At 44.5% G+C, this 20,379-nt stretch overlaps 1 protein-coding gene across 1 annotated transcript in view; it reads left to right on the forward strand.

The window, feature by feature from the left end:
• The first annotated feature begins 319 nt into the window (after positions 1-319).
• The window catches only part of LIPT1 (lipoyltransferase 1), a 66,403-nt gene continuing 46,343 nt past the window's right edge, over positions 320-20,379 (forward strand). The window contains exon 1 of the mRNA XM_069636676.1: positions 320-418. Coding sequence (XP_069492777.1) covers positions 411-418 — 8 coding nt within the window. The 5' untranslated portion in view covers positions 320-410. The remainder of the gene's footprint in view (positions 419-20,379) is intronic.

Below are 20,379 nucleotides of genomic sequence, written 5' to 3' on the forward strand. Positions count from 1 at the left end.
CTAAATGTGATGCAAGCTAATTGTCTAGATGTGACACAGGCTAATATTCAACAATCCTGTCTAGATGTGGCACAAGCTACTATTCACAATTCTATCTAGATGTGGCAAATGCTAATATTCACAATCCTGTCTAGACGTGATGCAATGTTTAGCATCCTGTCTGAAAATGATGCAGCCTAATATTCACAATTCTATCTAAATGTGGCAAAGGCGCGCCAGAGCTCCCAGCAGTTTTCATTCCTGCTGAGAAAGGTGCAAGACAAAACTGAAAACATCACTCTTAAAGATTACTGCATCGATTGTATGGGTTGAGCTTGTTTTAGATCTTTTTCAGGAGGCAATCGTGCTTGTCTTACAGTCCTCAGATAAGAAGTATCCGTGCTGTTGTTGTTGTTGCTGCTGCTGGAGCAATGCACAGGTGAGCCCATGGTGAAAGAGAACCGAGGTGGTGGCTGGAGCTATTAAGACATTCATTGTTAGCCCCCATACTTTCGAAAGGCCGACATGGCTTGGAGCAGTTGGGAGAAAGACAGTCCGAATTTAGGACCCCTTGTTAAATCGTCTGGCATAGGGACGACCAAGGATATAGTAGAGAAGGCAAGCGGCAAGGACAGTGAACCGGAGGGTTACTCAGTGACGAAAGAGGTGGACTCTATGGCAAGGGGAGCCGAGGGAATGTGTGTTTTAGATGGACAGCCGGGACGTGTAGGAATAGTAGATGGGGTCATAGCAGGTAGCATGTGGGCTTTGGTAAGAGAGGGCGTTCACGAGAGTAGTAATTGGAGCAAGGGGCGATGCACGACAGTGTAGGTACAGACCGGAAGTTCTGGAATAGCTGCCAGGATAAAGGAGATGGGAGACAGCTGCAGGGGGGGAGGGGCTGTCAGTGACGGGAGAAGGCGGTGTCTGAAGAAAGTGAGACTAGAGTGGTCGGCAATGACAGTTTTGCCACCGAGTGGTCTGATCCTTTATAATGCCCTTAGCATCTTTTTACTGAGCGTGGCGGTTTCACCTAATAAACACGAATTGATAACTTTTTCTGTATAATTGTATTTTCCAATAGCGCTTGCTATGCAGTCTTTTTTGTTTTGTAGTGTTCTAATTCTTTTTTTTTTTTTACGACCAACACTCCCAAGTCTCACATTTTTTTTAAAACGGTATTTTTATTTTTTACTATAGATATGTGAGCGAGGTTCTGTCGACGGTGCGGGTGCGCGAAAGGAAAAGCCATGCAGCCCGCTGTGTCTTTTGAAGCGCGAATTTATAATTTCCTTAATGGTCTTTTTTAAATTTATTTTTATACATGATCATAACTAATAAATAATGAAGCTCAAACGTGTGCATCATAAACAATAATACTGCTGGGCACCCATTTAATAAACGTTCGTGCCGGCGCACGGCACTAATGTTCTGTTTGCGCTACGGCGCTCACCTGCGGGCATTTTGCAAAGTAAATAAAATGATTGTGCGTGCTGTTGTGGCCCACTTAATGATCATGCATACACAAGTTACTTGAGCTTAGGGGGCTTTATTGACAACTTGCGCATTACAGGTACTGGCTCTTACTCGCCTTGTGCTGGAGACAGATCATCTATATGGGATTGTGCAGGATGTGGTGCTGTGAAATAAATCAAATCAAGTTACAGTAAATGTTATGCCTGTGTCAGGAGGATTCTTTCCCACTCCGAATGGGGCTTCACAGGCAGGCCCTGCTTTCTCTTGAAAGGTCGGGCGCAAATTCTCGTGAGTGCGTTGACTCTACATACCTCCTTTTGTTGAGCAACCAAGAGTTATTCCATCATATCATCTGCAAAATGTCCAGGTCGTCTCCTTTCTCTTTGCAGGCGAGTCCCTTCTACCTCTCCCTTATGTGGCGAGGATTCAATCTCCACTGTTCTCTCCCGCAGTACTTCACCCTTCCTCGAACTGTTCCCTTCTTGAGCTTGAATTCCTTCTGACTGCTCTGTCTCCTGTTGAGGCCGCTTTTCAACTAGCGACTTTGTCACTGCCAGAACTTCTCTCAACGCTATCATGGTCTTGAACTGATGGACTATGCATTTCTTCTGTTCTCTTTTTCATATAGAGCTACACGTTCTAGGTTCCATCTCTTCCTATCTTGGGTGCGCACATGATTGGTCTCTCGCTGATGTACTCTCACTGGTCGACTAAACTTAGATCCCGTCACAGGGTCTCTATGTGACAGTTTAATTTTGATAAGGTCACCCTCTTGGACGGTGCTTCTCCTCTTGTCGTTCCACATTTTCATTCAATCTTTGCTTCTCCTCGTTCGCCAGACTAATTCCTCCATGTCCACTGTGTCATCTTCCCTTATTTTCGACAGCCATGGTGGGACTAAGGGGGATGCTGCTCTGCGACCTCTGAGGAGGCGGAACAGCGATATGTTTGTGAACCCATTGGGGGTAAGACGGTGGGCTGCCACAACTTCATTAACTATGCTATGAGGTCCTAGTCCTGCTGCTGTGGCTAGTTGCGTGGCCCCTTTGATAAACTGGATAAGCGTTCCACCAGGCCATTTGCTTGAGGATGATATAGGGACGCCTTTATCTGGTGAATATTATTTTCTTCAGAAATGTTTCCATCTCCCTATAGACAAGTTGGACCCCATTGTCCGTGACCAATTCCTATGGTAACCCTTCTCTTTGGAAGACATCTTTGAGGAAGCGGATCACTGTGGGTGTGGTGATGTCTGGGACAAACTCTACCTCCACCCACTTCGAGAAGTAGTCTACCAACACGATCTCATGCTTGCGTTCCGGAATCATTAAATCCAATAGGCCTATAAAGTCCAATGCTATTTTTTGGCACACCCCTTCCGGCACTTCCGTTGGGTGTAATGGAGCTTGCCTGACCATGGGTCTTTTATCTCTGTTGAGGCATTCATGACACCTTTCTGTCATTGCTCTTATGTCCAACTCCATGCCGGGCCACCAGTATGATTCTCTCACTCGCCTCCTCGTCGTGTTGCTCCCAGGTGTCCTGCGTGGGCCCTACACATTGATGGTTCTCCTCAGTGCCACTGGTGGGATTGCTTGATCGCCTCTCATTAACATCCCCTCGTGTTCAAAAATAGCATCAGCTACCTTCCAATATAGCTGCAGGCCTTCAGGGACTGCCTTCTCGTTCAGTCAGCCTTTCCAGACCCATTCAGTGACATGTTTTGGCGTGGTAGCTTTAGCAGCCTCCTCCTTCCAATGATTATCACTCATCTCCAGGAACTCCTTGCTCCTGAGATCGCATGCAACTATGCATTCATCTTTGAGGAAGCTGGTCTCTGTGTCTTTCCGTTCATGCATCCTGGACATGCAATCCAATCCGCCTGAGCATTTTTCCACCCTGCGATATGCTGTATCTCATAAGTATATTATTGCAACTCTGCTGAGATGCGAGCCAAGCAGGGAGTGGATGTTCGGGTACCTCCTGGACTCCGCATAGGCACCAGGGTCTTGTGGTCCGTTACCAAGTGACATTTTGTGCCCCACATATACGTTTTAAAGTAGTCTACTGCCCAGGCACCTCTCCAGCATTTCTTTCTTTATGTTGCAGTATTCCTTTCCACTTGTGACAGTGCTTTTGGTGCGATTGCCACAATGTGCTCTTCATCATGCTTCTTCTGGGTTAACGTCGCCCCAATCCATATGAGCTGGCGTCGGTGGTGATCACTGTTCTCCACTGTGGGTTAAATGGTTATAGGCAGGGCGTGATACCTTCTTTGACCCCTTCAAAGGCTTTCGACTGCTCCTCTCGCCACTGATAATCTGAACCTTTCTTGAGTAGTTCCCTCATGGGGGCTGTGGCTTCATAGAAGTAAGGTATACATTTTGCATAGTACTCTGACAGGCCTAAAAACAACCTCAAATCATCCTTACTGTTGGGTGGGGGCCTTCACTATGGCCTGCAATAGGTCTTTTTCAGGCTAATCCCTGACTTGGATATCGTGTAGCCCAGGTACTCCACTTCTGCAGACTGTAATATGCACTTGTAGCGTAGCCGAACTCCTGCTTCATGTAATTTGGCTAGCACTTTGCAAAGCGCTTTGTCGTGCGTCTCTTGATACTCAGCATATATCAGGATGTTGTCCTGAAAGTAGGGCACGTTGCCTATGTTTTTCAGCAAGGAATCCATCATGCCTTGGAAGGCTGATACAGCCGAGGACAGGCCGAAAGGCATTCGTGTGAACTGGTATGTATCAAATGGAGATATGAAGGCTGTAAGGGGTCTTGCCTCTCGTTGCAGACTGATCTGATGATAGGCATCTCTCATGTCGAGCTTCGAAAACACTTTGGTCTCTTTCATTAACAGAATTAGTTCATTGATGCTTGGTAAAGGATAGCTGTCCGATACCACTTCAAGATTTAAGCTACGTAGGTCGCTATAAATTCGTAGATGCCCTGTGTTTTTTAAAACTCTTTTATGAGCACTACCGGGCTGAGCCATTCAGACGACTCTACCAGTTCAATCGTCCCTTCCGTCAGCATTGTCGAGCTTCGCCTGCAGTGCACTTCTAGCTGTTGCTGGTACCGGTCTCACCTTGTGCTTTACGGGTACGGCGCCCTGTTTCAGTTGGATTTTGTGCACATAGAACCGTTTTGGACATTCCTCTTTGGTAATCGGCACTCCTCCTCCGGCTATGGACAGGACCTGTCCCTCTACACTGGTATCCAGTCTAATTTGCAGCTTGGCTTGATCATCCCATCCCAAAACACCTGGGCCCCTTTCTGCAAAGTATACCGTGGTGTTTGTACTTCTTCCTTTGAACTCTACGGTAGCTTGGATGTATCCCAGTAAATTCACTGTGGCCCCACCAAAGACTGTAGGATTGTGCTTGGTCATGCTAACTTCCACTTCCTCTTTGCCGTCCATGCGTTTGTACATTACTAACGGCAATATGGTCGTCTGCAACAGCGAAAGTGAGTAGGTGCTGGAGTGCCATCTACCACACCTCCACCCCTTGCAAACACCCAGTGGGGCCCACTGAATTGCTGCGACTCTGCTGGAAAGATAGCAGGCACATGAGTGTAGGGTGGGCGTCTCTCGAAGAACACTACGGAAAAAGAAAAAACTTAACAACAAGGAGAAACAACAGCATACCCCCAGCACTGCCCCAGTGACACTGTATGAAAAATAAGAGCAGGAAGTTATTGAAGCACACTCTGCACTGCCATTATCAGAGGCAGAACAAAGCCCAAAAGTGGGAACAACGTGAGACCAGCCCAATTAAGGCCCACTTAGTCGATCCAACGTGCATACATATAATAAACAGAATCACCAAACGACTAACACCTGGGAACAAACCTACCCCGGGAGAACAGAGGAAAGTGCTCACCTACACCACCAGAGGGAGCGCCAAGCTATCGCACACTCTTCCACAGATTGACACATAACCTGCCCGCAGAGCATCGGCCACGCCCAGTCATCATGGCAGCAGACCCATCCGCATCGCCTGCAAGGGCAAGTGCCCAGGGATCGCTCCCTGACAACATCACATGGTTAGACATCGCACAAGAGACTTTCATGAAACCTTTTGATCCATATGGGCCTGGTGCTGCACTTAGACTGGAGCTGTGGATACAACAGTTTGAACTGAACACCAAGTCATGCAAGCTCATGGACCCCGTAGACAAGCGAACACTCCTCATGCTTAACTTGGGACCCTTGCGCTGAGGCTATTCAGCGCCCTTCCCAGCCCTCGAGATAAGGTGTGTATTTTGCCTTTTTACGCATGCAATTATTGCAAATAGGGAACATTTCATTTTCCAATGTGTACCGTTTACGCAAAATGTTCACATTATTTATTAATTAGAAAACGCTTCCCCCTTCTTCAAATAGATGGCACTGCAGACTGCTTCATTAACACTCTGCAACACAACTTCAGGAATTCCTTTTGAGTTGGCCATCCTGGTAGGGGAGAGCAGGGCCTTCGTCAGAGGCCTGGTTCCACCGCCCCACTTAACCTGTAGGTCATGAGCTTTAGCAATTAGTCTTTAAGGATATGTTCATTCGCTTTTTCCCTCTCTCCTTCCATCCTACAGTAATTGCCTACTTTAATACTCCAAGAGAATGGGAACTCACTCCTATGGATGTTTTCAGGGCACTGCCTACTTACCTTCACCCTACAGAGCTGTTTTGGCAGGGTCATTTTTTGTTTGTAACATTTGGGCAATGCCAAGCAGGGATCTAAGTTTTCCATTGCCACAATCAACAGTTGGATCAAACTAGAAATCTCAACCACCTACAAGCTCGCAGAGTTACCTCTTTCTGTCACCATCCAGGGCAGGTCTACTCAGGGGTGGCCACCACCTGGGCAGAATTCGGCAGATCCTCTATCAGGATATATGCCAGGCAGCAATCGGCATGGTCCGTTATACTTTCATAAGGCATTACAAACTGAAGTTGGGAAGAGTTACCATGCACAGATTTTGAGTAAGCAGTGCTTTCAGCAATACATTACACTTAACAGTTACATTGAAAGGAACAATGTGTGTAACTAACTTTAGTGTGGATGTTCTTTTTACTATGGGGATATTGCTTGGTAAGTACTCACTTAGTAAGGACTATAACGAGGAAGACGGACGAGAGGGTTATGGCCCGATTACTTACCGATGGCCATTGGAAAGGGTGGAATTAGGAGTCTATCTCAGGAGAAATTGCCTCAAATAGTAAGGACTGTGACCGCGAAGACTAGAACTTTGTGTAATGAAGATCATCAGTAAGTAATTAGCCATTATTAATAATGCGCAACATTTGCAGTTTGGCTGTTCTAAGATTTAAAGGTCCGATTAAAGCATAGCTTGCTGTTGATTTAACCCACTCTAATCACGGTTTGGTGGGGGGGCCCTCAGTGTTTCGGAAATGTGTATATAACCTGTATAAAGTCCTGAAGTCTTGGTGAAAATGTTATCACTAATGCAGTGAAGAAAAGAGTCGTTAGTCAAAGAATCGGTGTTTAATCCCCCCTTCACTGCTGGAGCAGTGCCCCCGCTCCACAACCAAGCCTGGGGCATCACCCTGTGAAAGGTAGGCCCCGTGGTTTATTTGGCACACATGCTGTGAGCCTCAACTTTTATGATCAACATATCAGGATTCCGCCTGATAATTCCATATTTGTGCTACTGAGGCACCTAAATTGCATCCTGGGCCCTAATTTTTACCTTGAACCGACACAATCCTGCAGAGCCACCATTACAACACACGAGGCAGCCCAGCCTAAGATGGCCAAAGGCTTCCCCTGTGTTGCAGCCCGATTCGTTCTGCCCTCAGAACCTGCAACAAGACATCATTGGCCAGTGTTAATTTATTTGGGCCAATCAATCGCTGGTAGGCGAACGCCGGTCCCACCCACTAAGGAACCACACAACAAGGAACTGAGCCTGTCCAGAGGCCAGGAACTCTGTCCGTGTGCCTCCAATCATTCACTGGCTACCGTCTATCCGGGTATGCAGCCCCAAATATTAACTATATAATAATTCACGCGAAAATGACTTTGGGCGCGTTACTCTGCTCGCCTCAGCCCGACGTCAGCTTCTCAGATCATTCATGTACTAAGCACTGTGTCCTCAATGTGCCCACTGTAATGCCTGCATCTAATACTGTTTGCCAGACTCTGATTACGCTTACTCCATGTAATGCAGATCTGTTCATTTATACATTGGTGTGTACAGCGTTTCATGCTACATATAACTGCTTACATCTTATGCTCGACGTATTCTCTGTCTTGCCCCGCCTGATGTTTATGGTAATATGTAACTTATTATGTAGCATGTCCGACGCACTTTTATTTTAAATAAGAGTACATTAGCCTCCCCCAACCAACTTGCCCGTACTCGCCTGTGTGCTCGACCAAACCCAATGCTCATGCATTAACACATTATAGACATTCCATTGCGTTCCAAACTTATGCCTGCTCCATCTGCCTTCCCCGATCGCTTAGCACAATTCTGCCCGCTTCACGTGTGCAGCCCACTGATCATATGCCTTTGTTTTGCACAGCATGATGTTTTAGCCGCTTTGAATCACACATCCAAGCCCATGCTCAAATACGCTAGACTAGACTCTGCATGGTGCGCACTTGTCATACTTACTGAGTCAAGTCCTATACTGTTTACCACTGCCTGCTGCATTAGTCTGTTATGACATTAATGCCCATGTCTGCTCGCCTCACACGGGTGCTAGGCTGCACCTGTTTCTGCATAGCATTGCCTGCTGCGCTAGCTTGATCGATTTGCCTATGTATGTCTGCCTCATTCATGTATTAAGTTAAACTTGCATTACTGTATGGCATATTATTTGGGACCTCTTGTTGCGCAAGCCTATCTTGACCTACTTGCCTAGCCGGCCTGTTCCACGTGTGTGCTGAATACATCCTGCCCAACTCTTGCTCTACACGCTAGTCTGTTCTACTTGATCACCCCACCATTAAATACTTGCCTACTGTACACGTATGCACTATCTGTTCCTGTCTCCCCATTGTCACCTGCTAGACCTCAGCGAGGATCTGACCAGCTGCAACCTCTGGCACTACTGTCCTCGTAATCGCCTTGGGCCACCACTCTCACCCCGCTGCCCCACCTTAGCAAACTGAGTGTTACTGATCGTATTACATATCACTATGTGCAGTTATTACCCTACCCTGTGCTACTTTTTCTAAACTCTATACAATACTCCCACTAGCCCCAGCATATAGCAATAGGCACAACCCCCATTACCGCCCTTAAAACAGAGTTGCACAATGTCTAAACCCCATAGCCATCCTAACCACAAATGGTTACCCTGCCAGAGCACATGCAACTCCCCTCACGCCAAAGACCAGCATCACAGACTACAGAACTCTGCACCAACACCTACTGCTTTAACACCTCCACTCAACCCTTACCTGAACTCCCCGGCTCTATGGCTGGAACACTTTTGATAGAAAACCCACTCCTAACCAACCCTGTGCACTGCACCTTCGAAATCTCAGATTAGGTTCCAGACTCCATCCCCCAACCTATCGCATACAAAGGTTTAATGCACATGCAATCCTACCCACACAACCACCTACCAACTCATCCAATACCCCACCCCCCTCCACACCTACTCATAACATTCATGTATCTAAAGACCCACTCCTCAAATGTGCCCTGATTAACGCCAGGTCCCTTACCGCACACGCTCAAGATATCGCTGATTTGATTACCACCCAAGACCTTGATCTCCTGGCTATAACTGAGACCTGGCTTCATGCAGCCTCAGGTCCTTTACTAGCCCTCGCCTTACCAACTGATTACTCAAATCATCAGATGTGATCGCAACACGAATCAATCTAAAGGCAGAGGCGTCGCCATTATTCACAAAGAATCTATCTGCATTAGAGCACTTTCGCAACAACAGATTCCATCAAATGAACTATTCTCAGTTAAACTCCCTATCTCACCTAACCTAACTGCCACCATCCACCTGATCTACCGACCCCCTGGACCCATCACCACCTTTGCTGATAATATTACTTCCATCATCGCAGCAAAACCAAAATTAATTCCCAAATCATCTTGCTCATTGACTTCAACTTGGGCTTCCAAGACCCTAATGACACTATAGCCTTGGACATTGTTAACACCCTGTCCGATTTTCTCCCACCACTTTCAGGAACCCACCCACATTAAGGGGAGAACCCTCGACTGGCTTACCGACTTAAACTGCAACATACAATCTAACTCGCCCTGCACATGTTCAGACCACCACCTGATCACGTTTAACATTAAAGCTAATGCACATCAAAACAAACAAGATCCTGCTCCTGCTATCCACACTAGAAATAAAAGGGATATTACAATAGACAGGCTCCTACCTCTCATCCTACCGATTCTGAATAATGTATCTTCGTCCTGCTCTGATCCTACAACACTAGTCGACACCTACAACCAGGCTGTGCTCCAAACCTTGAACACTATTGCTCCTCTCAAGCTAAGCAAACCCAAACCACGCGCTCACCTTAACTCGTGGTTCACACCACAATTGAGATCACTGCGAAAAGAGAAGCGATCCGCCGAAGCTCGCTGGAAAAGTCTCCCCACCTACTCCAATAAGGCCAGCCTCACATTACCATCCCTCAACTATAAGGAAGACATCTTCCACGATAAAAGACACATATAACAAACGCATCACACAAGCTGAGTCAAACACTAAAGAGCTCTTCAAGATTCTCAAGGAACTCGAGACCCCAGTCACTCCCCCTGACGTTTGTATCAAAGACAGCACCTGGTGCTCTAACATTCAAAAGGCACTCCTAGGTAAAATCACTACACTGCAAACCAAAATCAACTCGAAACAAAGTTGCCTGCAACCTGACTTCTTTCCCAAACTGCCCACCCACACCACCACGTCCATTCCCCCCTTATTCACTCCTTTCTCCTTCTCTCCGTTAACAATCACAGAGGTTGAAAATATCATTAACAAACTTAAACCCTCTGTCAATGCGACTCTTGTCCAGCCCCCATTATCAAGGAGGCTACTCACGAATTAGCCCCATTTATCAGTGCCTTCATTAACTCATCATTCCAAACATGTACTGTACCAGACAATCTGAAGGACGCGTGGGTCATCCCCCTCTTTAAAAAAACCACCCTCGACCCAAGCATACCTACCAATTACAGACCCATCACAACTGTACCATTCTTGCTTAAAATAGTTGACCGGGCCGTCTACTTACAAATCCAGGACTATTTAGAAACCAACAAACTCCTCAGCCTTAGACAATCTGGCTTCCGCCCCAAACACAGTACTGAAACCTCCCTCATTGATTTAAAAACACAAATTGAAGACTTGAAAGATCAAGGGAAACTAGCACTCTTACTATTATTAGATTTATCTTCGCCCTTTGATCTGGTGAATCACCAAATCCTCTGCCAGCATCTCAAATCAGCCGCCCACTTCTCAGATTCTGCCATCCTGTGGATCAAGTCTTTCCTTAACACCAGATCCATGAGGGTCTTCTCCCCCACAGCGTCTGCTGAACCATAACCAGTCCTATGTGGCGTCCCCCAAGGATCGTGTGTATTGCCTACACTATATAATGTGTTTACTAAACCATTATTTGATATTCTTGACTATCTGGGTGTCACCTACACCAATTATGCGGATGACGCCCAGATACTCATCCCATTACAGGAGACTATCTAGCTGACACTAACGCTCTGAACAAGGTCTACTTGGTCATTCAGGCGTGGATGGCTCAACACGAGTTGTGCCTTAACAATGATAAGACCAAGCTACTCATCCTGGGTTCTCACTATCGACTTAAGAAACTCGACCCTGCTTTCAAAACCTTCACCATCGACGGCAAGATCATCAAGGTCTCAAATGACACTAAAACGCTTGGCATTTACCTTGTCTCCACTCTTATCACTCGTGAGGCAAACTAATGCGGTTAGCTCCGCTTCTGCCTACATATGTATACTCATCACTGCCTGCTGCTCCTTCCTCACTGCAGCAAGTTGTATCATCTAGCGAGAACTCTCATCATGTTCAAGATCGACTATTTTAACGCACTCTACTTAGGGACAAGTCAACATAATCTAAACAAACTACAGGTCACACAGAATAACGCCATCAGGGTGGCTCTAAACTTCCCCAGGGGTCAACACATTTCAGATACCAGATGTAATTTACACTGGCTTTCAGTATCTCAAAGAATTTCCTTGAAAGCACTGGCCCTCACACATAAAATGCCTAAACAACCAGGTGCCTATCTACCTGGCCAGCCGCTTCACACCCCAACACCTCACACCTACCGCTCATATCGGTACAAACAAATTGCCTTGTTTTGCCTAGATTCAAACTACAGAAAGCGGGTGGGTCTAGCTTCCCCACACCAGCTTCCAAACTCTGGAACACTTTGCCCAACCTGTTGAGATCTGAACCCTCATTCCATGGCTTTACATTCAAAACTAAATTGTGGTTAGCAGCCTCTGTCAATCTTCCGACTGCTTAGTCGGCGCCTGCGTTTGCTACTACACCTATGACAACCTGATCCTGTATATACTCTGAACTTTCTTGAACAATCATCTATGCATCTCTCATGCTCTTCATGTACCACACTGTACATCTTGTAATTATTAATATGTTGTATTATACCCATGTACTAAAAACTGTATTACATGCCTGTCTTTACCTCACTGTGTATCTTGTAATTATTATCATTCTGTAATATATCCTGTACCTTAAATTCTTGCACATGCCTGTAACCTAAAAACAAAGCGCACAGATGCCTCTGGGCCCGGCGCTATACAAATAAAGAAAATACAAATACAAATTGTGCAGGAATACAAGTACAAATCTGAAAATCACAATAGCCTATTGTAAGTGTCTACAGTCATCTAGTGTGACATGTCAGTCTGTTGTCAGAGTGTACCACTGTTACTTAGGATGATCAAATTAACCCAAGTAAAGCATAAGCAGGGTTCGAAATTGAGGGGAGCTGGGAGCTATTTAGCTCCTGCTTCTTGCCTACGAGAGCTTGGTTAGCTTGAAAGCAACAGCTACTGGGAGATACTTTTGGCTCCCCAGGCAATTGGTGCCTTACAAACAGCCATACCTGACATTAACAGAGTATTTAAAAAAGCTAGTAAAGAAGACTTAGTACCAGCCCTATAGATAAGGGGTGTATCATCCATTTATACTCCCTAAAAATAGGCAAATACTCCCAAAAAATAAAAATAGGGAGTGAAAATACTCCCAACAAAAATGGGAAACAGACATGTAGAACCTTGTGCCCCTTCATACACCCACACAGCCCCATGAATTTGTTTGGACCAGTAGTAAACATAGTACCACATGAAACAACTACTATTATGACTGCCTGATAGAAAGAAGTTAACATGCGTCTTTTAATGTGCATGAATAACTAGGTGAAAAGAGATAATAATTACAAAAACGTTTCTTAAAACATTTTTATTTGCTTGTAAAATACTCCCTTTGGGAACTGGATCAAATCTTATCTGGAGCACTGCTTAGGACACATTGAGTACACCTTTTAAGCATAGTAAATCATACATAGGGTTTCCTGTTTTAGAGGTTTATTCTTTTTTACTTCCAGGGGTGTTTTTTTTTTTGTGTTTTCAAAAAGTTTCAGGATCTGTGTTTTCCCATTTGCCCACTTCAAAAAATCGCAGATAACTATTTCTTCCAGTGTAAACAAACAAATATTCTTTTAGTGTTTCATTGCGCGCAAGTAGGGTAATGTCTCTTGGAGCAAGATGTTATGAACACTTTCCGGACAATAAAGAGAATGTGTTAATCCAGTAATATCTAACAGTTCTACAACTCAAAATTATTGTAGTAAATTATGCCACGCTTTTTCAGGTACTCTTTGCCCATCCTTGCCCTTTCCTTTCTTCCCGTGAAGACTTTGATTTGTAAAAATGACCTTTCCACATTGTAATGACTTTTAATTTTAGCAGATAAGGCATAGCATGATAAAAGAATTTGCCAGGGAGCACTCAGTTTGGTGGAGATAAGGATTATTTTGGCTGTCAAATAAACTCCAAAAAGATAACTGTTTATCAAGTGCTGCTCACTACAAAATGAGGAGGGGGTCCCATTAATGTACCCCCCGAGGCTTCATTGGAGAGGGTGAGCAGACCAAACCTGTTAGCCTAGTGTGGGAATATCAGGGAATCCTATAGCAGAATTTTTCAAAGGCAACTCAGCAGGTTAGGTGATTGTTGCTGAGATGTTATGTTTATACCTTCCTGTAAATCATATGGCTTTTATTCTATTACTGCTGCAACATGTCCTGTAAAAAGTGTTGTTTTGACTGGGGATGAACAGGGCTCTCTCGGTTCACTCTGTGTGGGAACTTTTGTCCCAATAGCGAAAATCAAAAGCTAGCACCCATGAATATACGCACAATAATTGAACATATCTTAAAGTGAAATATACAAATGTAGTTCCTTTGCCCCTTCCCTTAGACGGAAGTGTGCAAGACAAAAGAGCATTGGACTTTAAAAAAAAGTAATGAACACCAGAAAAAAAACATGGGAGAGGAAATGTTCCATTAGAAATGCCGGGAAAGTATAAAAGGTGCTCGCCTTTTAAACCGAGCAATCCGTAGTGAAATATTTCCAAGAAAACATAATCCCAATACAAGTGCTTGTTTTCTTGTGGGTAAGTGTCTTCACTGGGAACATGAGAACCTGGGTAAACTTTTGGTAGCCAAATACTTGAGCAAGCTTGCCAATCTCAAAAAAACCAAGGGGTTACGTCCGCCCTCAAGTTACGCTGTCCACACACATGTATCCCTTAAATGAGCCATCATTAATAAATCGCTCCTAATTTAAAAACTCCTTGATGAAAGAAAGTTCTAAGAAGCAATTAAGGGGCCTGCAGCTTCTGGTGTGCTGCTGGGTGCGGTTGGGAGGTGACCATGACACTGTGGCCTCACACAGGCCTCGTAGGGTTACCAGACATTTTGTCGAAAAAAAAAGTGGTCGACAGGACATTTGGTCGAAACCATTTTGTGGAAAGACAAATGGTCGAATGTTTTTTTTTTTTTTCATTTTTTTGTTTTTTGGGGGGGGGGTCACCCCCCAACCCCCTATTTTTTCTAAAAAAAACCCCTTTTTTCCCCTAAACTAAAACGTAAAATATATATATTCTAAAAAAAAAATTCGACCATTTGGTTTTCGACGAAATGTCCGGACACCGCCTCGTAGCTTTCCTTTTAAAGCCGACAGGCAGCAGACACTTTTCTGCTCTCCTCCAGACAGATACACATACACATAGGGTCTCTGACCACACACCGAGACACTGAAAAATCCAATTTAAAGCACTTTTTGTAAATACAAATATTTGTCAGTGGTCAAGGACTATTTTGAGGAAGCACATTTTAAAACGTTAATTGACAGCCATAAAAATGGCTGCAATTTGTCTACAATTCTTCAAAATAGCTCTGACCACATATGAATACATTTTTTTTTTTTTACAAAGAAAACGATGTAACATTGAATGTACAGTGTTTTTTTAATAAGGTCAGGGGACAGGAGGGGAAGCAATGGGAGAAAGCAAACAAGCATACATGGGGGAGTAGGACCCTTTACCAATTGTCTGCCAAGCCCCCTCTCCAACACCCCCTTTAACTACAGACTTCATCCCATCCCTGCCCATACTAAGGCACCACTGGAAAGGGGAAACAGTGCTGTTCAGTTAAAACCAGGAGGCACTTTTTCTTCCAGGGGTGTTTATCGGATTTCACTGAAAACAGGAAAGCCTAATCGTTCATAATGGGGAAAAAGTTAAAGTGTGCATCACATATGGAAGTTCGATTTGTGGTGCGCTAGGTACTCTGCTCCTGGTTCCCCGGCGGTAGCACCTGCTTACTAGATGATGCCAGACACCAAGGAGCTGGTTTGTGCTCCTGCTAATCGGATCTTAATTTTGAACCCTACATAAGTCTATTGGATATGTTTGCTGCAGTGTCCTCAAGGCACAGTACATGTCTTAATTTTGAATGAAGTGCTAATGTGTCAGTGTTTATTAAGTGGTCCTAAAATGTGCACATCTTTTTACAATGGCGTAAAAAAATCTGTTCTTGATGTGCATTCATGTGTACCTAAAATGTGCCTTGAATCTATAATTACTGGAGGCTTATCTCAAGCAATTAAAGTGCTGATAACCTGCCAATAGCAAGATATTTGTGTTGTGTCAACCTTAAGCATTTTTTAAAACATCTGACCAATACATTATTTTTTTTTCTCCATATATGGCTATAATTTACTGCATCTAATTCAAAAACCTGTTTTTAATTGTTCTCCCCCTATTCTGTCAAGCTGCTCCCTCTGTACATATTTCCCTGTCTCTCAAAGGCAGTAGTTAAAATCTCTATGTGCATTACGAGTGAGTTGGTCCATGTCTCGCGTGTTATTTGCACATAACTGGAATCCTTTATGAATATATTATTGAATGATTTATGCTGGTTGTTGGGCAAGATTGTATGCAGTGCCCTGTAGCAGATTGCACCAGCCTTGTCCTCTTGGCAATAGTTAACCCAACCTTTGGTGTAAGCATGTACTACACAAGTTGGTAGAGTGACTGAGCAGCCAGTCTTATCTCAAGAGGGGTCAATGTGAGCTGTAGGGTTGCAACGTAGAGTTTCACAGTGCCAAGTATCCAAATAAAACTTATACTCCAGGTTTCTTGATTAATCAATTATTTATTTATTTAAAAGTCAGTTTGAATAAGCTTTTTCTAGAAGGGAGCAAATATCTAACACTTAATACACAATGTCCATTTCAGTAAATCAGTAGATACACATTTGGGATGGCACACAGACACGTCCTACCCCCTTAGGTGACTTCAATAGCTAGGACACTGTGGACATTGATATATCACTGGTACGTTTAAGGCAATACTGAGTTTGGTGTTAAAAGGAAAAGGTTAGGGGAAGAAACAATGGTTAACAAGTTTCTCAAATAGGTTGCACTCACACAGCAGGATGGCTGTCCTCCAAGGACAGCCAGCTGGCCAATCACCTTTGGGTGCATTCCTGTAACCAAGGGGATTAAGGACAGTGAGTTTCAGGAACCTCCGTTGGTTCCTGCCTCTGCCGGACACGTTGGAGCCAGAGGCGGGCTCCACCAGTGAATCCCGCCAAAGGCAGAACAAACAATGGGACCAAACCTCTTTTGGCACACAGAGTAAATCTCAAGAGGGACCTTTCCAACAAGAAATGGTGAAAAAAGAAGACCGGGACATTTTGAGAAAATGGGCACCCATGGGTGCTTTACTGGAGCTGCAATTGTAGCCCGCGTCAGAAACACTAAATGGTAGTAAAAAGTAAACTACTGCCACCAGCTATTAATTGTAGAAAGGGTAACATAAACATGTCACATGAGAAACTAGACAAAGGGCATACTATGTAACCCCTCCAACACCCTACTGGGTCTAGAAAGTTACAAATGTAAGTAAAGTCAATTTCAATTCACTGCTCTTGGAAACAGTAGTTTATCCAAGAGAAGATATTTAAACTTTTGGGAAATGTAAAAGACTTCCCTGTGCCACTGCACTGAAGGTGCAGTATGTCACAATGTAAAAAGATGATGCCTATGGAGTTTGTCGGACTCCAAAACCAAAAGAAACAGAGTTCAAATCAGATAAAAACACACAAGGGAGTAGGGAAAAGGTCTCACTCTCTCCACGATAAAAATGAAAACTCCTAAAGTCCAGCAAAAAGAGCTGGGCGTCTCTAAGGTAGAAGGGAATTGGCACATTTCTGAGAATGCTCCCTAACACTGGTTAAAATACTTTCTTGTTTTGGATACCTGATTTGTAAATGACAAAATCCCATAATAAACCAACATGGCAACATTTTTAAATAGAATCCTTATTGGAGAATGTTCTGCTGAAGGGGGATGATTGTAGCTTCACTTTCTCCATACATGGAATACATTTGCCTCATGGAATGGTGGCTGAGGGGATAAGCGGCAGTCTGTGCAATGACACTTGAGAGGTTTAACTATTATCGCCACTGGCCAAAGTGCACTTAAACCAAAATCACTTAACATCCAATGCTGCTTTTAGTTCCCACCCCACAGTCGCACCTTTTTAATTACTACAGTATGAAAAAAACTTATTTTCTTTTCTATTATACCATTTTGCCTTTTTGACACTTGTCAGAAGCACCTGCCTACTACATGCAATAACTCTGCCCAACTCACCAGTCGTAGTGGAATTTGGGAGGCTCCCCTGACTCTTTCCCAGCTTTTGTGTACATTTTGTGTTAGTTTTCTGTAGGATCACAGCAACTCCTGTACAGCTTGCTTATCACATTACAATTTGATTTATTTGTTTGGTGTGATAATGCCAGTAGCACTGAGATCCTTCTCATAGGGACCCTAGCTCCCTCCTACCCTCCCACACTCTGGCCGCCCTCCATGGGCCCCGTCCCCTACCCCTTCGTGAGGCAAAAAAACCTAGTGTCATCTTCAACTCCTCTCTTTCCTTCTCTCCTCCCATCACAGACCCTGCCAAGAAAGCCTGCTTCCAGCTGCACCTCCTCAGAGGCGTTCTCCCTTTCCCAGCCCTGCAGATAATTTATAATTTTATAATAATTTTAGAAAGGGGTGTATCAGCCACTTTTACTCACTAACAATAGGCAAATATCCCCCCCAAAAAAAATGGTAGTCAAAATATTCGTAATAAAAAATGGGAAATGGACACAGGAGCTTGTGCCCCTGCTTTCACCCAACAGATTCATGGATGTGTTTGGACCAATAGTTCATGCAGTACTACAGGACGAAACGACTATAATTATGGAAGAGGGCAAATTTATCTTTTAATGTGCATGAATAACTTGATGCAAAGATGTATTCCTCACAAAAATATTTCTGTTTTACAGTTCAACGTAGTTTTACTGGAATTGTATGATCGGACTGAAAAAAAAGGTCAGACCGAACAAAAAGTCCAAGAAATGCTACCACCAAAGGTTTGAACACCAAAAGTTCGAACATTTGGTGGTAGCATTGTAGGTTAGTATATAAAAAAAAAGACTGCGGGGGTGTCCCCCGTAACACCCCGCTCACTATTCTGTGTGGTATAGTTGGCGGGGATTGCAGGGTAAACCCCTGCAGCTCCTGGAAAGAAAACAAAAAGGACCCAGCAGCGCCGGTTCCCGATCATGGAAGTGAAAGGGAACTGGCGCTGCAGGGACACAGCATTGTTTATGTTGGGGGTGTGGTTGGGGGTGTGTTGAGGGTGTGGGCGGGGGGGTGTGTCGTGGGTGTGTTGGGGGTGTTGGGGGTGTGGTATGTAGGGGTATTTCTGTTGGGGGTGTGGTATGTAGGGGTATTGAACGTGTGTACGCATGGGAAATGTACAGACCTTTTATGGTTTGTACATTTCACATGCAAACTTTCCGGCCGCAGGAAAATCGGCCGGGGTTGGATCACATAGATCTGTTTTACTCGCGCGTCGGAGTGTGTGACAGTGTCTTGTGGTAACTGGGACTCTATCTTTCTATTTCTGCTGCTACCTGCATTCTTTGGCATCTACATGCCCAGGAGGATTTGGTGCTCCATTACCTTGGTCTGGAGGTGCACCGCTGCTCTATGCTTGACTCTCATCCTAGTAGCAACTTCCAGCTACAAAACCACACAATGTACACATCCGCACGTGCGTCAGTGTGTGTGACATAGTATCTTGGGCTGCGTGCTGCAGGGGATCTTTCTTCTTCATTAATCCAGGTAAGCATTTGCTTGCCCTGCCCTTATACTGCAACACTGTTTTACTATGACCTGCAAAGCCACGTACTGTTAAAAACCCACGGATTGTAAGGAAGAAGAATGTTAAGGTCTTTGTGGAAAAAAGCAGAGTAAGCCTGAGAAGGCCATGCACACGCCCCTTTCAACAATCAAAGATCACAGGCTTTTTTGCAACTAAATCCACTTCCAAAACAGCCAGCAACAAGAGGATTTCCAGATAAGTTTCTTTTGGGGTTGATTGGTCCCACCAACCCAAGGGGAGAAGTCGTCCTTTGCAGGGCTTCTCTAGTCGAGGCAAATTCGGAGCTTCAGCACTGCCGAAGGGCTTCACCGGACAAACCAACAGTCCAGGAGTTGCAACAAGCTTCTCCTCCAAGTTCTTCTTCAGATTCCTTCGTCCAGTGGTCAACTCTGCCTTTCTTGCAAAAGACCTCACCTTTTATGCAAGTCTCTCCCATTAATTTGCAGCCTAGCTGTCACTCGGCACGCAATCAACAATAACAATTTGTTGTTGAAATTGGTTGTAAAACTAACACCTGCTTCTCTAGGCAGCGAACAAGACCGATTTGAACAAAACTGCGAGGACGATATCATCAACATCGATTTGTCCAACTCACCCCACTTGGCCGCCCTTGTGACTTTTTCAGGGTCATCTGATAGCCAAGAGTCGAGCTGTGAAAATGACGGGTTTATTTCTAATGTAACAGATCTCTTGAGCGCAAATTAATTTAAAAATAGCATCAATGTAATCGTCTCGAAAATTGAAGCGCAGACTGCTTTTTTTAGCATCTGTAGTGAAGGAGCAATGAGAAGCAAAATCAATCCTGGCACAAGTACTGGGAAAAAGTTTCTGCCCTGGCCACAAAAGAGACTGCTCTACCAGAGCAACACAAAGCAATAAAAAAGTCAGCAAAAACACATAGTGAGACTGAGTTTATCCCTCGAAATGGTGCTGACAACCATCTGGCCAATACTACCTCGCTCCCTCTTGTATAATCTACAGAAGTCACCTCTGAGGGGTGGCACTTTGAGAAAATCTACATTCCACCCCCCACTGAATAAAAAAAATGCTCTAAAAAATAAAGGGCAATCTTGGGGCTCACAGCTATGTCGTTTGAGCCACAAAGAA

This window comes from Ambystoma mexicanum, chromosome 7p (assembly GCF_040938575.1).
Source record: "Ambystoma mexicanum isolate Mex_15411 chromosome 7p, UKY_AmexF1_1, whole genome shotgun sequence".
Lineage (NCBI taxonomy): Eukaryota > Metazoa > Chordata > Amphibia > Caudata > Ambystomatidae > Ambystoma > Ambystoma mexicanum.